Source organism: Pteropus vampyrus, unplaced genomic scaffold, assembly GCF_000151845.1.
Source record: "Pteropus vampyrus isolate Shadow unplaced genomic scaffold, Pvam_2.0 Scaffold337, whole genome shotgun sequence".
Taxonomy (NCBI): domain Eukaryota; kingdom Metazoa; phylum Chordata; class Mammalia; order Chiroptera; family Pteropodidae; genus Pteropus; species Pteropus vampyrus.
In genome coordinates this window covers 1,910,656-1,937,590 of record NW_011889118.1, presented here as the reverse complement: position 1 = coordinate 1,937,590, position 26,935 = coordinate 1,910,656, and the positions used below count along the sequence as shown (strand labels likewise).

The 26,935-nt window shown below is 34.5% G+C and overlaps 1 protein-coding gene across 7 annotated transcripts in view; it reads right to left on the bottom strand.

Moving 5' to 3' along the window:
- PBRM1 (polybromo 1) overlaps positions 1 to 26,935 on the bottom strand; it is a 106,482-nt gene that overhangs the window by 57,933 nt on the left and 21,614 nt on the right. For 4 of the 7 annotated variants that reach the window (XM_023522304.1, XM_023522301.1, XM_023522299.1 and 1 more), the window contains 12 exons: positions 26,692 to 26,808; positions 23,626 to 23,694; positions 20,780 to 20,878; positions 18,422 to 18,507; positions 17,558 to 17,653; positions 16,864 to 16,955; positions 15,185 to 15,398; positions 12,057 to 12,198; positions 10,820 to 10,917; positions 8,660 to 8,704; positions 3,059 to 3,335; positions 821 to 926 (listed from right to left, as the gene is read on the bottom strand). In XM_023522304.1, coding sequence (XP_023378072.1) covers positions 821 to 926; positions 3,059 to 3,335; positions 8,660 to 8,704; positions 10,820 to 10,917; positions 12,057 to 12,198; positions 15,185 to 15,398; positions 16,864 to 16,955; positions 17,558 to 17,653; positions 18,422 to 18,507; positions 20,780 to 20,851 — 1,228 coding nt within the window. In that variant the 5' untranslated portion in view covers positions 20,852 to 20,878; positions 23,626 to 23,694; positions 26,692 to 26,808. The remainder of the gene's footprint in view (positions 1 to 820; positions 927 to 3,058; positions 3,336 to 8,659; positions 8,705 to 10,819; positions 10,918 to 12,056; positions 12,199 to 15,184; positions 15,399 to 16,863; positions 16,956 to 17,557; positions 17,654 to 18,421; positions 18,508 to 20,779; positions 20,879 to 23,625; positions 23,695 to 26,691; positions 26,809 to 26,935) is intronic. The other 3 variants (XM_023522303.1, XM_023522306.1, XM_023522300.1) reach the window with 1 other exon arrangement.

The following is a 26,935-nucleotide window of genomic DNA, read 5'->3' as shown; positions in this document are numbered from 1 at the left end:
CTAATCTAATCAGTTCTAGTTTTAAAAGACTTTGTGTCTCTAAAAAGTAGAAGGTTTTCATTTCTGTAAATCGTCTGTATGCTTTTAGTTCCATGAAAAAATAAACAAACACCTTAACAAGAAGGAATCATCACTTAGCAATCATATCCAAAGCTATTGTAAAATTCAGCTTCAGCCATTTCATACAAAAAGCCAGGTCTATTTGTTTTTCCCCCTTTCAGTAAACATGGCTCTAAAAAATATTTGACAACATCACTACCATTTGTTGGTATTTACTTCATTTAGATTATTTAAATAAGGCAGAAACCTCTTGTTTAGCTCAATGGTATTAATTACTTTTACTGTCTTCTCTTCCCTCATAGTTTTTAATATAACCACCATCTATGGAACACATTCAAAAGACAGCTGACTTAATTTCCAGTACAGTGGTTGGACATTTCTAATCTCACAAATTCTGTCTAGGACAAGCTGGTGGGACTCATTTTTAATTTTAGTAATCAGGAAACAAATACACGAAAACAAAATCTGCCACCATACTCTTCTATTTTCATATGTAGAAAAAATATCCATTCTTACTATTTAACATTTACAAAATGCCCACCACATTCAAGAAAGTAAACAAAACTGATGACATTATATTCTATTCTCACATGCTTTCTATAGTTGGCTTAAAATATAGAAGAGAATGCTTGAGAGAAGAGAAGAAACTCCATGCTAGAGTGCAAGTTCAAATATATTCACCAATTAAATATTATTTCAGTATACCAGTAATCTATCCTTGATAGACTACACTAAATAACAAAGTATGAAGCTGCCTTACTCAGCTTGAGTTTGGGAGAAGCCATGTCATCATCATCAGGCAGAGGGCCCAGCTCTTTCCTTTTATCCTTGAGTAACTTCTCCAGGATGTGGGCATCGTTGTAAACCTATATTCCATAAATATATTTAAAATGAGTTTTTAAAACACTTCCTACTGAAATATAATATACATTCATAAAGAAGTTTTAAAAACTTAGGTTAGAATAGTTTGGAACTAAAGAAATAAAGTTTGAGATCGCTACCGAGCAACAAAATCATATCTCTGTGAGGTGGGCCTAGGCCTCACTTGGTTGTTAAGCTTTCCAGGTGATTTTAATATGCAGCTATGCATGCTAACGTTTGAGAACTACTATAATAGGATCATTTTACGTTTCTACAGAAGTTCTGAAACATATTTATATTTACATGTGTTGTTTTCTTCATAAATCTCTCTTCCACTGGACCCTCAAAGTAGCAGACTTAGCTCAATGAAAATTAAAAATATCTGTTAGTTGGAGAGCACTACCTCAAACTCCATTTTAAAAGGAAATTAGCATCAGTGTGAGTTTATAGTCTGGAATCTGATCTGTGAAACGCAACAATCCTTGCTTAGGATCTTTCTCTCCGAAGACTACGTCAAGGGTGGTATAATGTAGCTGAGAATAAGGTTAAACACCCACTGGTCTCCCACTTCCCCTGCGGAGGCTCTGTCCACCCTGACTGGCATCAGAGCAGAGGGCTGAAGGAATAAATGACCTCTCTTCTTTGACCACCTCTTAAGAGTGCCTTTTTTTCTCTACTCGTGGCAGAAAAGGGCACATTACTCAATGACACTGAGGACGGTGTAAACTCCTACAACAGAACCATTTCTTTGATCATAAACACCCTCAGTGCCTACTTTATTTCATAGTCAAATATAGTAGAAGAAAGGAAAAAAAGATTTAAAAATCTTATTTTATTTCTGGGAGATTTAAAGTAGATAAAGAAAACTCAGTAATATATATGCACCCCCATCCATGTTCACTAAAATAGCCAAATATGGAAACAACCTAAGTGTACAGCAATGGATGAGTGAATAAAGAAAATGTGGTATGTGCGTGTGCATGCAAATACTATGCATGCACACGCATGCACACGCACACATACAAATACTATTCAGCCATAAAAAACGAACTCCTGCCATCTGCAACAACATAGATGAAACCTGAGGGCATTATACTAAATGAAATGTCAGAGAAAGACAAATACTATATGATTTCACTTATATATGTAATCTAAAAACATAAACAAAAACAAACAAAAAAACCCCCAAACCCTCCGAGCTCATATATACAGAGAACAGACTGGTAGTTACCAGAGGTGGGGATTGGGGGTTGGGTGGAATGGATGAAGTGGTGCAAAAGGTACAAACTTTCAGGTATAAAATCATGGGGACGTAAGGTATAGCATGATGACTACAGTTAATAATACTGTACTACGTATTTGAATGCTGCTAAGAGAGTAGATCTTAAAAGTTCTCACCATAAGAAAAAAACTTTGTAACTATGTATGGTGATGAATGTTAACTGGATTTACTGTGATCATTTAACAGTATATATAAATACTGAATCATGTTACATATCTGAAAGTAATATGTCAATTATATCTCAATAAAAAAAATTAAAGGATTTGAAATAGAAAAAATATCAAAGAATGTCTCTTAGCTATATTGATAAAAAACTGAAAACCAAGATACTTCATAACAAAATCAATTATTTAGAGGTGCATTTATGGGAATATTATCATTCTTATATTATCATACCATTTTATAGACAATTCTTGAAGAAGTATGGCTATTGAGAAGAGTAATAATGATGATGAAAGATTTTAACGCTGTTGTCTTTCATTTGAGTGCTTATTCAAATCCCAGGCACTGTTACATGCTCTGGATACATTATCTCATTTAGATCCTACAACCACCCTGATGCAAATACCATTATCATCCCCAACTTACAGATGAGAAAAATGAGGCTTAGAAAAGATAAGTAACTTACACAGGGACTTGCAGAACAGGATTCAAATCTAGGATTACAGAGTATAAACTTTTAAACTTTATAATGCACTGCTTCCCATTTAAACATTTAAAAGAAGACAAAGTATTAAGCTAGTCACTGAGAAGAATAACCTAAGTTAGGACTCTAGACCTGGTCTCTCAAAATGCATTATTCCACAAGCACCCAAAAGAAAATGTGTCTACTCCAGGATTTTTATACATTCTTACCTGGGAACCCTCCTCGTTATAGTGCCTGGCATTCCGGAACATCAGCTTCATGTCTTCTATCATACCTTCTTCTCCTGCATATTTGTCATTGCGGATGTTATGCTCAATTATTTTCAAGTCCATTGGCTCCAAGATGATTTTATAATAATCAGGATAGTCCTTTTTGGATGGTTTAACCATAAACAGATCACAAAGTCTTCTGCCTGTACCTGGTTCACGAGCTTCAAGAACAACATTGAATAAGATTTTCATTCGCTGCTTTCTTATGTTCTTTTTACTGTTAGGGGTGTAGAAAAGGGAAAAAAATGAGAACAGATTCAGGTTTTTAAAAAATATATACATATACAAGTGTGAACATGAAATGTTACGAATTAATCTTATGGGCAGGTGCTTCATTATGATTATAATTTACTGATTACATATGCTATAAATATAGTAAACATGCTGCAAGCTATGAACAAATACTAGGAAAATTTCCAAAATCATTAAAACATAGTGACTATGGCAGGAGCAGCCAATGAACACCAGACCTGTTTAGAATATTTATGAAATACAATGCTTGAAAAAAGATCTTGTCAGACAGCCAAAGAAAATGAAATCTTATTACCAACTGAAATATATTTTTTCATTTTTAATAGAGCAAAAGTGGAAAGCTACCGATTCTCTATTGCTTTTAAAAGTCTTTACTAAACAAACAAAAAAATAAACACACAGACAAAAGGTGTTTAATCTCTTAAGACAACCACTCTGAATACCTGCACATCCCAATACCAGAAAACAAAGGGAGGCTGTCTGCCAGACTAGTGTCTCTATAGTAGGTACAAGTCTCTCTTGCATTTATCCTGTCAGAGTCAGTCCTTGCTCCTTCCCTCTATCAGTTTTATTCCACAATACCAACCTAGCTTAAAGAATAAAGGGTTTGTGGTTCAGCTGAGCTTTTGAGTAATTTTCATCTTTGAATCCCTGTTTTCTTCTCCAAATTTTCCTAGCGAGACATTATGCTAAGAAACAGATGTGAATAGTATGAAAAAAAATACAAGGGACCAAAGATTAGAACATGAGTTCAAAAGGGGCCCATAAGAACACACAGGCTAATCTTCTAATTGTTGAGAAAACTGGCTCAGAGAGGCTAAATGACCTGCTCCAAGTGAGTAGTCCAGTGAATTATTAGAAGAGATAATCTTCAAATATGATTTCTGGCCCACTGTATGTCTTCAGGACACTGATAAAATCTAGCCAGATTTGAACCAGCATTCTCCAAGTGAGCAGTCAGGTAGGTAATAAAAAGAAATGACTTATATAACTTAGTTTCTAATCAACAGACACTTAAGATCTTATAATGTAGTACTTAAAGATAAATATTTTTTTATCTGTTTCCTATCTTATAAAGGGAAAGAAGCTCATTCCTGAAGCAAACTATGTGGCTGAATGGCTCTCCTAGGTCCAGTCATCTGACCACCACTCACTCTACTGCTGGGTCATGAAGAAGTCAAAGGCTAGGTATTTGCTCTCCAAGGTTCAAAATATGCTTTTTTTAAAAAAAGAAACAAAATTCCATAAAGAATAATTAACAGATAATAAATATCTATCCTTAAGTCAAGAATTTAAAATGTCTCAGAAATGTGTATCTTCTTAGAATCATGGGGCTCAAGGGAACCTGAAAGTGATTCTTTTAGGAGAGAAAAAGAACCCTTGTCCTAGGGCTGGGATCATCTTCATCACCTGTCTCTTTACTCAGACTGCTCATTTCCCTTGGTGGCCTGGGATCATCCTTGCTATTTCCTCCTCTTCAGTATTCTTGTGTCTCTATGTCAAGTAAGTGATTGTTAGATGCTGGCAATCTATGAGTTGTTTGATTTAGCGGAGACTATTTATCCAAAGAGGTATCCTGGGGCAATGACGTGAGAGGAAGAGTAATCTCAGTCTAGGACTTTGGCAAGTGGATAATGAAAGGGGAAGTAGGGACAAAGCTCCAATACCAGAGTTCTACATCTAGGTAGTGACTAGGAAACAGATGACTTTAACTTTCAGGAAGCCTCTAAAGAAAAATTTCAGAACCTGAATCTGGTATGACAGAATACCTAAACTACTAAAGTCAAATATAGTTTCTTTATATCTCGATTGTGAGGGCTGAACTTCAAAAGGAAGACTCAAGAATTTAATTCTGAAACTCTGAAATTAAAAGGTCTCTTCAATCATCAGTTCAGAATGAAATCATTCTTCATTCCAGTAATACCAAGCAAAACAATTTCAATTAAGGCCCTCATCTGAAACAAAAGATCAGTTTTGTTTGCTTCCTGGTTCTACCACACCACTCCCATTACCATTAGGTTTTTCTGTATGAAACTACAAATACTCTAATCTGACAGTGAGTCTAGGGTAAATTTTTACAAGATTTTTTAAAGAGGAGGAAAACTTTTAAACTAAATTTTAGGGAAAATGTCAAAAAGTAAAAGAATGGCGAGTGGTTGGTCCATTCTTCTACCTTGAATATCTCTGGCCTTAGGCAACTCTGAATGGGACATACTCCCAATGTCAAATTTAATTGTGCTTAAGAAACTGCTCTAATAACTGAAGTTTACTGTTTTAGGACTTATATTACTAATAGCATCCTTTCTCCATTTACATCATTCATGCTTTAAGAGAGTGATGTGTAACTGGTTTCCATCCTCAAAGACAAGCAAAACTTTTGTTATTCAGGTCACTTAGTGATCTCTGACAAATCCAGTTTTGTTATTTTGTTTACATTTTTCCAGATTGTTATATTGCCTTTGAGACTGAGCCACTGGTCCATTACTTTTAATCTGGCTGCCAGAAAAAATGCAGAGCTACACTTTCTTCTCTTTTATAATAACTGTATTAGATTGAGTGGCTGGTATATTTGCTGTATCTTTTTCCAATATGGATGTCAAACCTTATTATCCTATGACTTTTGAAAGTAGCTTCAAATATTTTTTGAAATGAGATAAACTTTACATAACAAAAAAAAGCTATGATATTCCCCTATTTGATATTTTCTAGTTACTGTTTTCAATTTCACTTTGCTTTTTAGATTCTTTCTAGAAACCTTCTATGCATGCATCCTACTGCTCGTCCTCTCTTTGACTGTAAACTCTTCCCCATTTTGAGAAAGGTGCATAAAATTAAATCCCAGACCTGGTAACTGGCATACTCATTCTTATTTTAATCAGAATCTTTGAACACAATAAGGTAAAATACATTTTAAGGGAGTTCAAAACCAGGGCTGTTTATTGTTGTGGACATAAGGCAATGCCGATTCAGATCACATACATTGTTTTAATAAACATACAATTCTAGAATTTTATAGGAGATAGGCCATAAATGGTCCTATGCGAACAAAATCAGAATATTACAGAAATTTTCCAACAAATGAAAGTCAAGTATCTTGAGAGATGGGTGCTTTTTCTAATTTGCACAAAGATTATAAGCTAGTAGAGGCTCTGTTCTGTATCCCTGGTTTTTCAGGACCACCACCAACATCAACCTCCTGATTCACAACCCAGCCTGACACTGGAATTATTGTTACTCTTTGTTTCTCTTAGTTTTCACCAAGTTTAAGAGGAACTCCATAGCCCTTCTAGATCCAATCTTTCAATTTTTCACATCACAGTGTTAGTACTAACCTTCGTACTTTGTGGCTCACCATTTTCTCAAATATCCTTATCATTATTCTTCCCCTGAAACTATTTATTATTCTATGTGCTCATATTTGTATATATACACATAAAAGTCATAGTTATAGCTAACACTTCTATCATATGCCAGTGACTGTTAAGCACTATAAATACATTTTCATTTAATTCTCAAAACTTTGAAAATCAGGTACAATTTTCCCGACTTTGTAGATGTAAAAACAGAGGCTTAGAGAGGTCAATTGAATGCCTAAGGCCATAAAATAAGTAATCAGAAGTGAGATTTGAATCACCTGATAAACACCAGGCTGCTTTTACCATGTCTTTCCCTTTCCCAAGTTAACACTTACCAAGAGCCTGTCTAATCAAAGTCAATTCTGTTTATAGGCTTCAAGGTATCCCAACATTTAAATCCCTGTCCCTAGAGTTTCAGCGGTGCCTGCTGTTAAATAAACTAAGTAAAGCCAAATGGCTCTCTTTTATAAGGCTTGCTACATTTTATCTTCAAGTCTTCAAGGAATAAAACCTTTCATTCATCTTTTCTAATGTGTTTTCCCAGACTAGTAACATTTGCCTAAAAACAAAATGAAATGTACTTATTTCAAATCCTGATGTCAACAGAAACTACTTCCAGAAAATAATCAGAGCTACATTTATTGAGTATTTACTGCATCCAGGCTCAGTTATAAGGGCTTTAAACATATTAATCAATCAGGTCCTCACAGCAATCCTATGCAGGTGCTGTCATCAAGTCTTTGTTCAGATGAGGAAATCTGAGATGAGGCTCAGGTCACAGTGCTAATAACAACTGGCATTTGAACTTGGAGAGTCAGGCTATAGAACTTGGGGTTATAACAATACTCCACAACGCCTTGCATTTCTATTTCTACTACTACCCAGAGTCAATGCCATACACCGTGAATGATATGAAAGAAATACAACCTATGACCTTTAAGAATTTACTAAGGAAACTTTTAAGAAAAATATTAGGAAGAAGATAATGATAACACAGTAATTATGAAGGGTGGACTACATATGGTAGTAACATGTAGATAAGTTTAGAACACCTAACTTCCAAGGAAAAGCATGGTAGGGAAATCTTATTTCCTAAAGCTATTTGGGCAAGTATGCAACATTTCTATACAACTATATAATTGTGTACCTTAAGTAATTATTTTAGTATATTGCTCCCACATAGTTTGATTTTTAACTTGACTTTTCCTAGCTAATAAGTTCCTGGCAGGTAGAGAAACTAAATGCTCTCCTTTATGACCTGTAAGAGCAGAGTTTGGTGTCCTGCAAGCTACTGACACTCCATGAATGCCAGATGACAAAGGTAAAAATAAAAACACCACACAATGATTACTAGGACAATAACATGGCAACTCATAGGCTGTTTTTAAAATCATAAGTAACATGCTAAAGAATGGATGCTTTTAAAGAAATAAAATACGGACAAGATCAGAGACTGAGGAAATGTATTTATGGCTGAGAAGCACTAACCCAATGATAGGTGCCAACAAGGACTGACATTACTTGGATTGTCAACACTGATTTTAATCTCTCTGCCATTCCACAGTTTATAAAAGGCATCTCTGAAAGGGAATTAGCACTCATTAGGCCCTGAAGACCAGCAATGCCACCATATTCTCAGCCTCTACCTTATGCGGCAGAAGCACAGCCACAATGATTGGTGAGAGGGCTTGCTGCCCCCAGCCAAACTAGCAACAAATTAAGGCTCCTGAACATATCTAGGCTAACTAATTCTGAATTGACTTTACTAATTATATTTCTAAGTTATACTTTCTTTATTCATAAAATAAACTGGCACCCAAATAAAACTTATTTCACACGCTTAAGGCTTGACTTTTCACCTAATCAGTACTGACCATACCACAGAAGATTATACTTTTAAAAACATGTTTATGCATAAAAAAGGACTGCACACCTGGATAGCCTCCTGAGACCCAACATCTCACTGTCAAGAGTGTTCCTGGGAAAGCAGAAACAAACATTACATGTGAAGAGAAACAAAATAAGCAACATTGGAGGGTCATGTATAAACCAAATATGGTTGAGGAAAAAAGGACTCTTCAATCCAAATGACAAAAGATATTAAGAACACTTGGAACATTTCAACATGGAAGAGAGCACACGGATTTTTGGGTAGAGGGATGGGGGAGAAGAATGCACTCCCAGAATGGAAAGAACATACTAATATTAATTTTTCTCACTTTTTTTAACATTAAAAAATAATGCAAAGATAGAAACATACACAATACTTAGGAGTCAAACCAAGTGGTACTTGGTAAACTTGGCCCTGACTTCTCTGGACAAGCTTAACTTAACTTACTAGGTTGCTGTGTTTGCCTAAATTTTGGAGAAGTCTATTTCTTATTACCAAAACCTCTTAACGTAACTACCTTCTACAAGGCTCATTATGTTACTTCCTTTGTCAAGTCCTAAGTAAGCACAGGACCTGCTTCTATCAACCTCTTAATCATCCACTCTTGCCTGTATTTCAAACCCGAGTATGTTCTTTTACTGCTTTAGCCACGATTTTTATTTGTTCTTCTCTTATTTTTCATTTTATTATACAAAACATTTCCTAGGAAACCTATTCCCAAAGGGACTTTTTTTCTGAAGTAAGATTTTGTTTCAAGAACATAATGCTCAGTTTTCTTTTTACGGGAGGTTTGAGAGTAATGTCTTTTATTTAATCTACTTGGGTTGTCCCACAAACTACATGCCAGAAATAGGTAATTTTAAAGATCTGGCCTGAGTTAATGCTTCCTTAGTACTGTTTTCTTAACACTTAACTAGTTTAAGATCTCTCTTTTCATCTAGTGTTGGCACTAACTGTACCATCACTTTTGCCTCCATTACCTTCTTTTGCCTGAGAAGTTTTTATCTTTGATTGGTGACTGATCTGGAAAACACAGGTGATGCTGTAGTAGAGTTATATAATTACACTCAAAGATGTTCTTGATTTGATGTCTCTGATCTGCTTTCACATTTTTCCTCCGTTGTCCCTGGTATAACAAGGAATTAAGAACTTGGAAGGATGAAATTCATAGGCCAGTAATGGAGGAGATTCACATCTCAGGGTACACCAATCAATTAGTTACCATGGCATAGCATAGCAAAGTTATTTTTGAAGCTAAAAAAATTTCCCCAAATGCTATTTATAAGAGGGTAAGACAAGACAGCTTATCTTTTCTAGACCACTTTTTAAATCTTCTGATCTTAGTGGATCTTTTAATGCATGAACTGAACTGTATCAACAATTACTGATGACTTCTTCATTCAATTTTTGAAGCTGTCAAGCCCCACTATTAGTGCTTAGGTAATTCCTTACTTAAGGTATCCTCCCTGAATTGATTACTGCTAAAAAGATGGTGAAATAGTTAAGGTTGAGGGAGAATATGGTGTTCCACAAAGATCAAGTTAGAGAAACTCCATGTAGGAGACACAAACAAAAGAGATGATCTTGCATGATTTTTTATAGGATTCTAGCTTCAGAATCTCACAGTAAGGTCTCCGTCCATAAAACCCATGAGAGAAAGAAAGGGTTAGGAAACTTGAGAGAAAGGTTAGAAAAAAAATAAAACCAAATATTTAGCTTAACATTTTATGAACTACGAGAAGTTATGACTTGGTATTTTACAATCTGACATCCTTAAAATGGCAAATAAAGATCAGATTAACAAAGAAAAACAAAGGGGTTAAAGGTAATTACTTCACTACAGTGATGGTATCGATTTTTATAATTTACCATGTAAAAATTGCCTAAATTAGATTTAAGTGGCATCCTTTAAATGCCACGTTAAAACAAAGTAACCTGGACAACAAAATGAATAACATGTTTTGCCAGCCTATATATGTAGTTGTCCCTTTTATCTATATCATTTGAAAGCAATATGGTACTTACACAAAAAGTGCTAATCATACAATTTACAAATTAATTCTAAAAGACATGATACCAAATATTTAAAGCTTATAAGAGAATTCATATTTGATAGCTTAAAAAAAAACATTTTCTATATTTATCTAGAATGAAATAAATAGAATCTGAGAAGATATCTCCAGCTATAAGAAGAGTATATACCTTTTTCTTTTGGCGCTACCAGTATCAGAGGTGGCTGAAGAGATCATGCTGTCTCCATCCTCAATGTCGTCTCTCCTGGCAAGCTCCTTCTTCTTTGCCTAAAACAGAGCACATCCCAGGAGTCAAGCTCACTCTGCTGAGCACTCCTAGAATATATGAATATTAAAAAGCTAGACATACCAGATTCACTCAGAAAGATCTAACCACACATAGGATGTATAAAATTAAAGTCATTAAACATTTTCAATAACCCAGTTTAACAAAAGCCTGCGTGACAAAAAAGTAGGTTAAGAAAATGGATCCAGAGAGTTGAGTCAACACTAGCGAAACTGCATTTAATACTACAAAGGGCACTGACTTGTTAAAAGCACTGAGGCAAGTTGTAGGGGCATCCTGCTCTGCTGGCCACATTTAAGTAAGGCCAACTCAAAGATAGCCTTTGGTATCCTTGACTTAAGCAACAGTACGGCTAAGGAGAAAGTCTGATATGAGAGGTGAAAGATCTACTTTCATCACATGCATTTTCAAAGGCCTTCTGCCAAACAGCTGAAAGCCAAACTACAGCAGACATGAGGAACACACACAGAATATTAAAAAGGCAATACTTGAAACCTGCAGCACTGATCACAATGTTGACCATACAAAAAGGAAGATTCTACAGGTGATCTAAAACTGCTTTTGCTGCTTCCTTGCTCTGAGATTCTCTTTCTAGAAAGATTCTATCAAACACTGACAGGTAGATAATTTTTATTTCATATCTATGCCTTTCTGTCTCAAAACCCCTAGATGACCTGTGACCTCAGATATCCTCCAAGGTGTTCTCTCAGAAAGGATCTGATAAACTCACGGACATTGTACAATAATTAACTAGCCCTAATGTGCTTTTTCTCCTAGAACCAAACTTACCTCAACAGAGACCAAGTCTAGAACCACAGATATAAAATTTAAATGACAGAATACCACCTACGATTAGAAAGAAACTTCCTGAGGAACCTAAGATCACTCCCCAGAAACAAACCTCCGCTTCTTCTACCCACAAAGCTAACCCAGTCTTAACTATTATTTCTATTCTACATGGTGCTGATGACTCTATAAAAAAAATACTCAGCAGTACCTGCGGCTGAAACAAATGATGTGATGTTGCTGAGAGAAATCACACATCTTAAAAACACATTCAAAATGTGTAAGATTATTTCAGTAATACATTCAACAACTTGGCAAAACCAAGAAATTCTACCTGCATGACTTGCTGCAATTTTAGAACTCGTTTGTAGATAGCTGAATTGGGAACATTATAGCGTTTGGCATTTTCAAACATTAAATTCAGATCGCACTCCAAATGATCCAAAGTTTCATATTCTTGGTTCTTTAGCTTTGTTCTGTGAAAGACAAACACATGGTTAGAATTTTCCATTATGAAAATTATGAAAAATCCTTCCTGAAAGTTCAGTGCAAAAATCCTGATAAGCAATAGATGGTATCTTTACTAGTGAGACTCATGAGTGGCCTGGAGTGACAATTTCAAAATATAAAGTGAGGAGACAAAAATACATTATATTTAGGCATTATGACAGTTTAACTGAAAATCCAAAAGAACAAACTCAAACATTACAAGAAGTAATGAGAGGACCTAGTAAGGGGTAAATTACAAATACACTTGCAAAAATCTAATGGAAAAATCCTGTTAGTGGCAAGAAGAAACAAAAATCAGGGAGGCTTACTAAGCTATTCTAATCAAGAATCATGGTAATCTACCCACTTCTGAAAATCAGAGGCCATTTCAGTTCATGAGGGTTAAAGAAAAGAGAAAGTACTGGCCATATATTGAAGGAGCATTTAGAATAACCTATTTATCCCTCGAGTGTTGTATATAGACAATAAAGAGTGGTCTTAAGACAGTAAATCAGAGGTAGATATGTCAGAGTCTATTCACTATTATTCTTCCAATACAAACATTTGTAACTAATTAAAATTAAGGTTTTAAATTATTTTGCTCAAAAGTCTTAAGAATTTTGATATTTCAGAATGTCTTTCAGACACATGGTTATTACTAATACCAACTCCCCTAAAATCCCTATATGCTTTGTACCAAGTGAATGGTCAAGGTTTGCCCTAACTCTAATTCTATTTGGATTTAGACAGGATAGACTGAAATCTCTTCATCGAAGCCCTTGCATGCTATCTATAAAAGCCACAAAAATAGTATTAAGAACCACCATATATATAAACAGCTTCACAGAATACATGTAGATTCCAGACTTTTCTCTTATAATGGCATCATGCATTCTGTATGTAAAGTTTTACTTAAAATTGACAAAAATAATATGCAGATTCCATATAGTACTTAAGGAGATATTAAAGTTAGAGAACGTCTCTAGGATGAAACAAAAAACAACTAAGCACAAACTCAGCTCAGTACCAGCTTACGTAGCTAGCATCTAGAATTTAAATTACAGCCTCAGACTTCTTCCTGCTAACCCCAGGATAATGTGCTAGGGGTCCTCCACACCCACAAAGAACAGAGAACCCAAGTGTATAAATGACAATCTATAATAAATCATAATTTATCAGACTGATGTTAATCAAGGATAGTGGGGAGAGGGAAGGGCATCATGGAGAATAAAGGATGGAGCCACACTGTCCAGCTCCTGCCCATCTTGCATTTTTGTTGCTTTTGATGACACTCAACTATCTTTCTTCTGCCAACAAATCTTCCCAAGACTGTGTTGTATAATATAGTAGCCATTAGCCACTATTTAAATTAAATAATGGCTATTTAAATCAAAATTTAAAAAATTTAAAATCTGGTTCCTTAGTTGCACTAGCCACATTTCAAATGCTCAACAGTAACGTGTAATTAGTGGCTACCATAATGAACAGCACAGATTAAATAACATTTCCACCATCACAAAAAGTTCAATTGGATAGCACTGCTCTAGGTTTCCCTGCTGTTCTGACGTAGAGCACAATGGAAGACAGCCCAGCTCCTGTAAGGTACTACTGGACTAGCATGTGTCCTTGGAAAGAAGGTAGATTAGACATCCTAAAAGCCGACCCTTCAGAATTATAGTGTGCTACCAGCTAGGCCTCAGCCACTTCTCTATTCCTCACCCACATGTGTGCCAGACAACTGTTAAAGTTAAAAAGAGGGGAAAGGTAGAGAATTACTGACTTGACAAAGCAAGGTTTATATTAGAAAATTCTAACTTGGAAGAAGGTTGTAGGCAGGTGAATGAGTTGGCTGAGGATTTGTCTTCTGAACTAAACCAATTAGACTGAATTAAAACAAAAAGTCTGGGAGAAAAAAAAACTAATGACATCATAGTCCAATTAAATGGGAAGCTCTTCACATCTATAAGACTGTCACCATCTTTTCTAGGAAAAGAGTATAAAAGACAATTTTCTGGGCTAATTTCTTAATGAATGGCAGCCTTTAATTGCCATGTTATTTTAAGAGGGCCAAATCAGCTGATTTTCTATATCCTACTTATGTACAAAACCTCCAAAGTTTGGATTAAATAAAAACACCATAAATCTTACTGATCAAATCACGAAAACGGAAGTTACAAATGTAAAATCGTGAGACATATGTTGTTAAACAACCTTATTTCCTAGACTCCAGTAAATACAAAAACTTTAATTCCTGTTTGGAAGGTTAGTTATCTGCCATCAAAGCATCATGTACACACCAGATGAATCTGATATTGTCCAGTTATTTTTACTTGCTTCTTCTCTGAGTATAATGTAAAACATAACCCACATGTGGGAATTACAAAACATATTTTATAATATTACTTATTTTCTACTAATTTTATTGATACTATGGTGGTTTAAGTATTCTGTCTGGCTGAACTCCCAATGATCACTTTAACATTTTCTAAACAGAAAAGGGTAACTAAGATGAACCATCTTTCGGGTATTGTTTCAGTTGATGAATTCTCTAAGAGCTGACTAAGTTTATTCTGGGAAGTTCAACTACAGATACAAAATTTAAATACAGATAAATTATTGTACATAAAAGATCAGTAAAAGGTATAAGCAGAAAGATTTTTGTACTTTGTTCAGTTATAAGAAAATAAAGTTTTGAGCTGCATGACTTTTTATGATCCACAATCTGAAACAAAAATGTCTAGCTAGAATACATTTCATTTATTTGCCCCTTGACTCTATTGCAGTACAAAGAATATTTGTATTTAACTAAATTTATTCCTCACTTTTTATATGGGAGTGATATTCTAGCATACTTTAGACATGTGGAAACATTTTTACCTTTAATATCCTCATCTATTTTAGGAAGGAAGATATATGTGCAGGCTCAACCACAAGAAAATAGATTTATACTGAGTAATGTAGAAGACATTTTACCTAATCTGTTGTAGTGATATGGGCATTTTAATTTGTTGATAATAATCAGGGTATTTCTTCTTTGAAGGCAAATGGAAAAAAGGTTCAGCTATTAGCTGCCCCTGGTTATTCCGACAGCTCCTAACTGTGTCATAAAGCTGATAAAAAGGATTTGAAACATCCATAAATGAAGTAATGCTCTCTGCTTCTGACTCTCCTTCTTCATAACGTGCAGCTAAAAAGAAAAAGAAGGCATTTGTAAGGGAAAGAATTGTACTTTAAAAAACTCTTTTTAACAATCTTCCAGGTTAAGCTATGTTTGAAAATACTTATTTTAAAAGAATAATCTCTAACCTTCATTAAAGATGTTAGTAATGCTTAATATAATTGTATGTTTACTTAGAGAAATATTATATAGAAGCTGAATAGAAAGTTATACAGTAAAAGTTATGCTGTTTTTATTACAAAAGTTTCTTTTTAAATGTGCCTTCTTTAGAGACTCCCTGCTAAGTGTGCTTGGACAAGAAATAGTCACAGATCTCAGAACTAAATATAAAAGCTAAAACTACAAAATTCTTAGAAGAAAACGTAGGTGTAAATCTTCATGACTTTGGATTAGGTAATTGACTGGCATCTACTTTTTTTACTTAATAGCTGAAGTTACTAAATAATCCTCTTGTGACAAAGGTACTTACTTATTAGGAAAAAAGGCAATAAATATTTTTTAGGAATTTTGTAAATGGTGTGGTTTTCCCTCGATTTGTTATACTACTATACGGTGAATGAAGTAACCAAATGTTAGAAGGAAGCCTAAACATAACATGTGTCTCTATTATAATCAGCAAAAAACAAAGGTAATGAAAAGATAGTTTTCTTCCAAGTTCTGACAAGATTAGGCCTAATTTAAATAAAAAATATTTAACTCTGTAGATAAATATCAAAAAATTAAATTCGTACTTTAATAAGTAGCTATAATAATTATGAAATTTCTATAGATTTAGTACAAAATTACAGCTGGAAAAATCTGTTGTATCACACTTGATTATAAAATCAAAAGATATGCCAAAATAACTTAATGAAACAAACTTTATCTCTGCATATAAAAAATATTTACAGTAAAATAAAAAATATTATATCACACAAGAGAAAGACAGATAATGAAATCAAATATATCTCTACAGCTGTTCTTTAGGTTGCTATTTAACAAATTGTATACTTTTACATGGATTTTTAGTGCCCAATGCTCTTTGTTGGACTTGTTTAAAAGACAATTTACGATACTGCTCTTATTGTAATTTACATCTGTCTTCAAATCATAAGGTCTAGCAGAGAAGAAATTATAGCCTACTGAAACTATAAGCCAATGACTTGAAAATCTAAGATGATGTGAATATCTTCCTGGGATTTCCTGATGGTGTCACTAGTACTCATTATTTATCATCGTATGTTTGAAACCAAGATCTGCTAAGGCTATCAAACCAATTGTTGTGAAAGAAGTATTAATTTACTCAGATATGAGTTTTAATACAAAATAAAGCAGTAAGCTTCTGATAAGTCTGCCAAACAAAGCGTACAATCAAAATGCAGCAAAATAGCATGTACTCCAAACTAAAACTCCCAGCCAGATCAGTCATTGCATTTTTCCTTAACCAGAAGGATCCACTGAGAAGGCACTGAACTAGTCACAACCTAAGGCCTACCAGCTAAAGCAGCATCCTCTTCACTTTCTGAGCCATACTGAAGTGCCATGGTTATTGCTGATAAACGACCCCCTTGGACTGCTCTTTTATTACTACAAAGAAAAAAGAACAATTAGAAGACATGGAAAGATATAATAATAATTTGTTTACAGGAAACAGGAACTGCTAACAAGGCATTCATATCAAAGAAAAAGAATTTCTATTCAACTGCCTCCTCAATTTATCTTTGTACTTTTTATATTCCCCATAATCAGTTTTAGCCAACACCATTTTTTTTCTCCTACGAGTGTGTGGTGGTAAAAAGCCTAAAGTAGGCTACTTGCAATTTGTTTTATACATAAACACGACACTACACCTTATTTAATAAAAAATATTTATTCATAATTACTGGTTAATTCTATGATGCTCATATTTTACAATGAATACAAATTCTATTATGAACACAAAATCTTTTAGATTTTACCATACATTTTACTAGTAATACTTAGCACTGTCTAACAACTTCTGCTTAAGCATTCTCTAAAGAGGTGAGGATAGTATCTCAACTTTTTAAATAAGGTATTTGATAACAAATTCTAGTAACTTAACTATACCCAAAAATATTACTTTAAGACAGCCATCAATCAAACACCACTATGCCTATCCTCATAAACATGGGTTGGCTCTCAGACTAAACACACTCACTCTCTCTCACCGGTAATACTTGCTAGTAGGATTTCTCTCTTCACCAAGGCTGCTTTTACTGTGAGAAGGACCTGTCATCCTGGCTGCAGCCAAATTTGATGAAGTTCTATTCAGATATAAAATAAAAAAAATGTCAGAAAATTGACAGCTGAAATCAGAATGCTAAGTAAGCAAGATAAGACTACCAGTTTCATCTTCTTTTCTAAATGCTCAAATATTTCTGACCCTTTACTGTGCAGCAGGCTTTGCTCCAAAACCTGGGGGCTCTGTGGAAGAGAATGAACCAGGACTGGTCTTAGAGAGCTTATGGTCACTAGTTACCAGAGGATCTGGCAACAAAGCAAATGTCAGAGTCAGAGAAAAGCTTCCAAAGTAGCCACACAATCTTTTCACTTCAGGTAGGAGGAAAGAGAATCCTAAAAATGAAACTTGTTCAAAGTCTTAGTCCTAGCACAAGGAAAAGCCAGGATAAGACTAGATCTCCTGACACTTGGCTAAATGCTCTTACTATAAATAAAAATATACTACTATGTATTACATACAAATATAAAAAAATATATATATTACATATAGTATACATTATAGGCATACTATAAATTATATACAAGTATACATATACATATAATATTTATACAACAATAAAAGAATACACTGGTGCTAAGTGTTAAAAATTGCTTTTTAAAATAAAGCCTTTAGGGTACATTAAAATGGCTGGTAAGAGTTATCCCTACTCTCTTTAGTATCACATTATCAACTGTAAATAAAACCTATAAATGCAACATATATCGTGTTTTCTACTGTACTGATTTCACTAGCTAGAAAATCTGGCAAATAATAAAAGCACAAGGATTTCAGATTCTTTTTATTGACCTACCTCATTCGAAGGCTTGATTTAGCCATTTCATGATGTTCGATTTCTGCCTTTTTCATATAAAATATTTTTTTAATGGAATTTGCATCCTGTCAAGATAAAATTACTTTGCTTAGAAAAACTATAGAAAATTAAGACAGTTTAAAATGCTCTCAATCAATCATGCACTAGACACTTTCTATGGCACTCCTTTCATTTGAAGTAGCCTTCCATTTGATATCCACAAAGCTGCATCCTCTAACCTTTCCAAAAGCTTCCAAAACATCTTCATAACCAAACCTAAGTTAAAAAGCCTCCTCACTCATTCACAATTAGTCAAACACATAGACAAAGATCCTATGATGAACAGAAAAAACTGGTGAAAATACAATGAACCCTATCTGCGAACACTGACCTAAAAACTGAAACAAAGATGCACTTCTAAGATAAAGACTATAACATAAACTTAGTATGAATGTATTTGCTTAAATTAATAGCATACTAATATATCAAACCAGAAGTTTCCCTTCTAAAATTTCATTTAGGGGAAATAATCAAACCAAAAAGAAAAATTTCAACTGCATCAACAATTAGTACAATACTATTAAAATGTCCTATTTAAATGTCCTATCAAGGACTAAGTACAAGCACTTCATAGTTTATTCACTTAAAGTTTCTTAAAAGATGAAAGATAAAAGTTAAAATTAATATCAAAAGTCACTGTACTTGAATCAGCATTCTGAAAGTCTAAATGATTTTCCTTTCATAAGATTTCCTGAGCATCCTTTGCTAAATTCCCAATGATATGTTATTAGTTTAAGAAATTTCTACAAGCAACTATTCGTTACAGGACTACAAAACCTCTAGGAGTGAACTGCAATGCAATGAAATAGTCATTTTACATTGTATATTATACTAAAGACTGCTTTTTATATTTATGAGGTTTAAATGCAGGGACTAAATCGATATTTAACTGAAAAGTGAAATGAAAATGAACCTATATGTCTACCTGGCATACAGACAAATGGAAAAGAACTGAATCCAGAAATAAACCCGTACATCTGTGGTCAACTAATTTTCAACAAGGGCACTAACACAATTCAATAGAGAAAGAATAGCCTTTTTAACTTAAGGTACTGGGACAAATAATATCCCAAGTAAAAGAATGATTCTCGACTCCTACCTTATACCTACCTCATATAAACAAAAATTAATTAAAAATGGATCAAAGCTCTCAATGTAAAAGCTAAAACTATAAAATCCTTAGAAAAAAACATAGGTGTAAATTTTCATGGCCTTGGAAGGTAATGGTTTCTTGAAATGGCACTAAAAACACAAACAGTCAAAGAAAAGACAAGCTGGATTTAACAGAATTAAAAATGCTTGTGCCTTAAAGGGATACTATTACAGAAATGAAAAGACAATCCAAAGAATGGGAGAAAATATGTATAAATAATATATATAGTATAATGTCCAGACTATTTGAAAAATTCTAACGCAATAATAAAAAGAAAAGTAACCCAACTAAAAGATGGGCTAAGGATCTGAAGAGACATTTTTTTCCAAAGATATATGAATGGTCAATTGCCCATTAAAAGATGGTCACATCACCAAATCACTGTGAGGGGGGAAATGTTAATCAAAACCACAATGAGATACTATTTCATACCCAGCAGGACAGCTATGATAAAAACAAAAATGGAACAAAAGTGTTGGTGAGGATGTCAAGAAATTACACTTCCACATTGATAATGGGAATGTAAAATGGTATAGCTCTTTTGGAAAACATTTTGGTGGTTCCTCAAAAAGTTAATATATAGTTATTATGTGGCCCAGCAATTCCATTCCTAGGTATGTACCCATGAAAAATGAAAATACATGTCTACATAAAACTTATACATGAATGTTCATAGCAGCATTATTTAGAGTAGCTAAAAAGTGGAAACAATCTAAATGTCTAGCAACTGATGAATGAGTAAATAAAATATGGTATATACATGCAATGGAATATTATTCAACAATGAAAAGAATGAAGTACTGACACATGGTACAACATGTATATCTTGAAAAATTATGGTAAGTGAAAGAAGATAGTCACAAAGGACCATGTATTATATGGTTCCATTTATATGAAACGTCCAGAATAGGTAAATTCATAAAGACAGAGGTTGTCTAGGGATGGGAGGAAATGGAGAGTGACTGCTAACTGATTGTGGTGATGGCTGCACAACTTTGAATATATCAGAAGCCACCAAATTGTATTCTTTGGGTGAGATGTGTAATACGTGAATTTTATCTCAATAAAGTTGTTACATAAAAATTATTAGCTCTAAATTAAGGTATCTACTCTTACCAATGAAAACAACAACAAAAAGAACTAACCTTGAATACTTGAGAACCAGGCTCATTATAAGTTTTGGCATTTTTTGCTAGGAGATCTATATCTTTGGCCATTGCATGAATACTCTTGTAGCTTCCATTCTATAGTAAACAACAAAATACAGCAGATCCTCTTTTTAAGAGTTAATCAGTATGACCTTTAAAAAAAAGAACTTAACATATTTTTAAATTGTCACCAGGTTCCAAGACTTATTGGAAAGCACACATGTGAACAATATGTAAAGTCATTTTCTTTTATAAACTATTAATATTGTCTAATTTACAAATGTTTTTTGAGGCAAATAACAAAACCAGAGCTACATTATTCTCATAAAAATTTGCAAATTTTTAACAAATGAAATAAGGTAAAAGTTGTTTTAGCGAACACATAGTACTTACTTATGTGCCAAGCACTAAGTTCTTCATTCATACCAATTCATTAAGGTGGATTTAATAATGTGAAGTAAAACTCTAGTCAGGTCAGTCTAGCACACAGGTTAACATTTTGTGAGTACCTACTATGTACTAGGCTCCATGTTAGAGCTGTCACATCTTATTCAATCCAAAACAGCCCAGGAGACTCAAAATTGCTTCAATTTACAAAGGAAAGGAAGAAAAAAAAACAATCTATGCAGAATGTACACATGAGAAGAAGACAGAAACGAAAAGGCATGTTCTAGAGACTGAGGAAACCAAATGAAGGGGAGTAGAGAATGGGGAGGGGTAGAATCGTAAGCACAGGCTGCATAGGTAAAGTAGGGACAAATGAGGCAAAGTCTAGGCAAAGCAGAGGAGCTGGTTATTTGCCATATAGGAATACCCAAAATCTGAGCACCCTTTTTATTTGGAAGAAATTCCAGCACAGGTGGTAGGAAAGGACCAACAGAGAGTAAAACTGAGCAGATGGTAGATTTGCCAGCAGCCTGGCAGCCAGGGAAAGAGGAAATAATTCATGACTGTCTTGAGGGACTAAAGCCAACAGCAAGGGAATGGAATTCCTAACTCCTGCAAATGACAGTGGTAATAGCAATGGCACCACAAAGAGAATGTGCATGACCTCAGCTGTGCCATGATGTGCCTGAGTACTGCCTATTTTCCTATGGCTAGTTCTCCCACCTTCCTTCCCAATGATTCCATAAGATATCCAATACTCTTTTCATGGATTCCCTTTCTGTTTAAATTAGAGTCGGTTATCACTGAACTGGTACAAGGAACTACAACTTGCTTCAGGAGGCGATAGAGGACAAGTGACAAGTCTCTGGGCAGTGAAATAGCAGGAAAAAAGCTAGAATTAGAGAAGCAATATACAGAAAGGACTAGAGAGCCTTTCATTAGACAGAGAGGAAAAACTATTACAATAACTCAGATATAAGAGAACAAGGATCTTGATTAAGGTGATGATGAAAGGAGGTACTTCTGTGGGGCTTTTGGAAGGAAAAAAGACAAAACTAAAGGTCATAGAGAGAAGACTAGGGTTGAGGTAGGGGTGTTTAAAGACCTTATTTGATTTTCAGTATTATGAGAACATCTTTTTTTCCTAGATAGATGTTAGGAACCCCAGGGATCTGAGTTCTAGGAAACTAAGTCACTCCCAGGAGCAGCTACTGGGCTGCCTGAAAAACCAGGTGATACCTTAATTTGTATTTTAACATGCAATGCAAATATATCTATGGTACCAGTAATTACTACACTGTTACTCTTTACTACTCTCAGAATTTAGAGCCAAATAAGTTTCTCTCTCCTGGCAAATCACTGTGTTTTCAGTCCCATTTCTCAATGAGACTATATTATTATATTTCCCTTTTTGCTTTATCTATTAGGAGCCTGACACCCTCCTTACCCTGGGATGACCAGTAGCTCACATTGGCCAAGGCCACATCCCAGAGGTGCTCTGAGAGATGCTTCATATACATTATCACCAACCTCTACAACTCTGTGATACCATAATACTACACTCACTGTAAAGCAGAGGAAGTAGGCAGGTTGCCTGATCAAAGTGACATAGCTAGTAAGAAGCAGAGCTAAGAAATTAGCCCATGTCAGTCCAAACTCTAAAAACTAGACTTCTGATATAATTTAGCTCATTCTCCCTACACTTCCCTTAACCTTTGGCCATCCAATTTTAAATCTCAGTCATTCATTCACTGAATTAATATTACTGAGCACCTACTCTATGAAGAGGAAGTAACAGTGTAGGAGTTTAGGAGCACAGACCCTGGAGCCAGACTATCTGGATTCAAATCCTAACTTTTTTCCTTACTAGTTAATGACTCGGACAAGTGACTTACCATCTCTGTGCTTCAGTTTTCTCATCTCTGAATGGGGATAACAGTATCTACCTCATGGAGTTGTTTTAAGAATTTACTGGCTAATGTATATAATACAGAAAACAGAGCAAACACCTAGCAACACCTATTACTGCTGGAGATATAGGGAGGGGGGCACTCAAAGAGAATAAAATCTCTATTTTCACTGATCTTACACTCTGACATCTGTTTCAGATAACTTTTATTCTGAGGTATCCTAAAACTATTTGGAAGATAAAAATAAACAAAGCTTTTATTGCCAATGTACTTTTCACAATTAAAATATCCATGACCAATGCTTTTTAATTTTTGTCCTAAGAACAAGATCTAATATGCCAATGAAAAATTTGCTTTCCTCCCTACAGAAAAAATGCAAAAGGGATACTACACTGCCTCTTTCAAAGCTATAATCAGTAACATCACCCTCATTTGCTAATAACCTCTTACAAGAGACATTTGCTTCTGTTTTCTAAAAGCCCGTAAGAAAGACCTTAGGGCAATCTACCTTAAACCACATATGGTTACATATACTCATGTTCATACCTGTATCCTCTGGGCAATGGTCTTGAGATCTATAGGTTCCTTAATTATTGCATAATAGTCTGGATATTGCTGGAAGAGAAAACCCCAGGCATGCTAAGTAAGTAAAAGTATCCAGCTAATGAGAAAACAAGGAAACACACTGACAATCTTAATCAACTGAGCATCTTTGTAAGATTTAAAAATCTTACAAAGACACAGCTGTACAGCATATTGTTGTATTTAAAGCAGAAAGAATTAGATTTAACAAGCTTCATGAAATACTCAACAGCCATATTATAGTTTATAGTTAGCATTTGGTAATTATCATTATATACAACTAATATATCACTACTTAACGTCTAAAAAAGTTCTAAATTCATAGAATCGGACAAATTAAGGTCCCAAGATACTCATGCCTGGAAATAAATTAGAGGAAATGTTTTTGATGGGCTAACTATAAGCTCTTTTAATTTTGCAATCTAAATAACACAATTATATCCTATTTCATAAAAAATTCTTAAGAAACTATAAGAAGTTAGGTTGCAAGATTTGTCAGTTTCATGTTTAACTTAATGCTTCTACTTATTTCAGTCAAAATATTTTTTTTAAAATAAAACATTTTAAATGAATTTCTGTTAAAGAAATGAAGCAAATTATAAGCATTTATTTTATCAAATATTAGCTTATCACAAGAAAAGAAGTTAAACATGTTAAAGGAATGTCCTTGAAGGGTTTCATAAAACCTAGAGTGCATGCACTGCCCTAAGCCTTTCCTACAGGTTTTGTTCCTTAGAGGAAATAACTGAAGTCAACTAAAACTCAAAAGCTGGTCTACTTAGGTTGGAGAATAAGTGCCAAGAGAAGTTAGACTATGCTCTCCAGGCTCTTCCTACCTGTTCAAATCCTGGAACCCAAACAATAAAAAGCAGGAGGCCACAGCTTTCACTTAGTTACTAGGCTGAAGGGATGATCTCAGTGATGATTCATCTTATCTGATCCCTCACTTTACTTCTGTTTTTTTAACCTTACTCTTTTCTTTGTTTGGATCAAATACCTTTCTTGTCTCCTCTCCACCAATTTTACTTCTGAGTAACCTAGTTTAGAAGACAAATTCTGGCAAAGCCACCCTGGCTGGGGTACAAGGTAATCCAAGCTGTTGGCCCATGTATTCTCAATTGACCTCTCCCACTTAATCCACTTGGGAAGGATTTATAAAGGAAAGGTAAAAACTGCCCTCCATTCCAGGTCTCAGTCTTTGTTGTCTTTCAAATTATCATGCTCTGAGGGACCAATGAGTATGTGATTTCCCCAACCAACTCCTGCTGCATGGTGTCCCCAAAAACCCTCCCAGAATGAGGGAACCAGATATTAATATATTACTGCTCCGAATCACCCTTGGTGGCTTGATCACTACCAATTATCTCCTGTAGAGTAAGAATAATCTCGAATAAAGATTGTATTCTTTTCTCCTAATTTTTGTACCGGGGTAAAAAATACATAAGATTTACCATTTAACCATTTTAAGTGTCAGTTCAGTGGCATTAGGTACATTCACATGTACTTGTTGTACAGCCATCGACATCATCCATCTCTAGAGCTTTTCATCTTCCCTAACTGAAACTCCATACTCATTAAACAATAACAGTCTACTTTCCCCTTCCTGCCAGTCCCTGACAACTGCAATTTTTACTTTCTGTCCCTATTAATTTGACTACTCAAAGAACCGCTTATAAGAGGAATCATACAGTATTTGTCATTTTGTTTGGCTTATTTCACTTACCACAATGTGTTCAGGGTTCATTCTTATTATAGCATGTGCCAGAATTCCATTCTTTTAAAGGTTGAATAATACTCCATTGTGTGTATATACATATTTTATTTATGCATTCATCCGTCGAGGGACACTGAGGCTGCTTTCATGTTTCAGCTGTTGTGAATAATATTACTACGAACATGGGTATACAAATATCTTTGAAACCCTGCTTTCACTTCTTTTGTGTATAACATCCAAAGTGGAACTGCTGGCTCATGTGGTAATTCTATGTTTAATTTTGAGAAATTGTCTGTTTTTCTCTTTCCTTAAAAGTATTTCTAAAAGCAGTTTTTATAGTTCCACAGATTAAAGTGGGTGTGACGCCAGAGGGAGGCCCTGACACTTTTTTAAAGGGTCTTTTTGATTAGAATAACTCTTCCTCTTTGGGGTAGAAGAGTATCTATTAGGTCTCTTTCACTTCTCTCTCACCAGGTGACCAAAGAGAACTAAGAGAGAAAGAACTCATTTATCTTCCTCTCACTCTGTCTCCTGAGCAAAGAGAATGTTTCTTTTCTTTTTATAAATAGTTTTGTTTAGGTGCTTACTTTATCATTTAAGAATTATCCATCTTAGAAACAACCCAAAAGTCCATCAAGAGATGAATGGATAAAGAGAATATGGTATAAACAAAATGTGGTATATACATTCAATGGACTATTATTCAGCCTTAAAAAAGGAAGGGAATTCTGACATATGCTACATGGATGGACTCTGTATACATTATGCTAAGTGAAATAAGCCAAACACAAAAAGATAAATATTATATGATTCTTCTTATATCAGGTACTTAAAGTAGTCAAATTCACAGGGAACAAAGAATAATGGTTACCAGGGGCTGGCTGGTTGGGGATTGGGGTTACAGTTTAATGGGTAGAGAGTTTCAGTTTAGGAAGATGAAAAGTTCTAAAGATGGATAATGGTCATGGTTGTACAATAATATGAATGTACATAACACCACTGAACTCTACACTTAAAATGGTTAAACGGTAATCTTATGTGTATTTTATCACAACAAAAACTAAAAACACACAAAAAGAATTACTAATCAAAAAACAAAAACACACATTTTTTAAAAAAACCCACAACCTCCTGGCCAAGAAAAATGATAGAACATATCTTATATGCTTGCTGCTGAGGCCACGAGAAGGGACTCTTGGCTACCTCCAATGCCTTCCATTAACCTTATTGTATTTACTAAGGATAATATTTCGAAGTACTTACACACACACACACACACACACTCTAATTCACCTGTCTTTGAATGTATCACTTACCACTTTAGAAGGCAGTTTCTGAAAAAGTTCGCTAATGAGATGTCCTGATGGATTTGTGGCTACAACTATGGCTTCAAGAAGCTGCTCCAGGATCTCCTTCAAGTAACTTGGAGAAGACTGGGAGGAGGATGTTAGAAAAACAGATAGAAGAAAGAAGTATTTTGTGAGAGAAATCAAAAAATAAATGCTGATATTAAATAATTTCTAACATTTTAAAGTAACTCGAAAGAGTAACTTCTAAGTA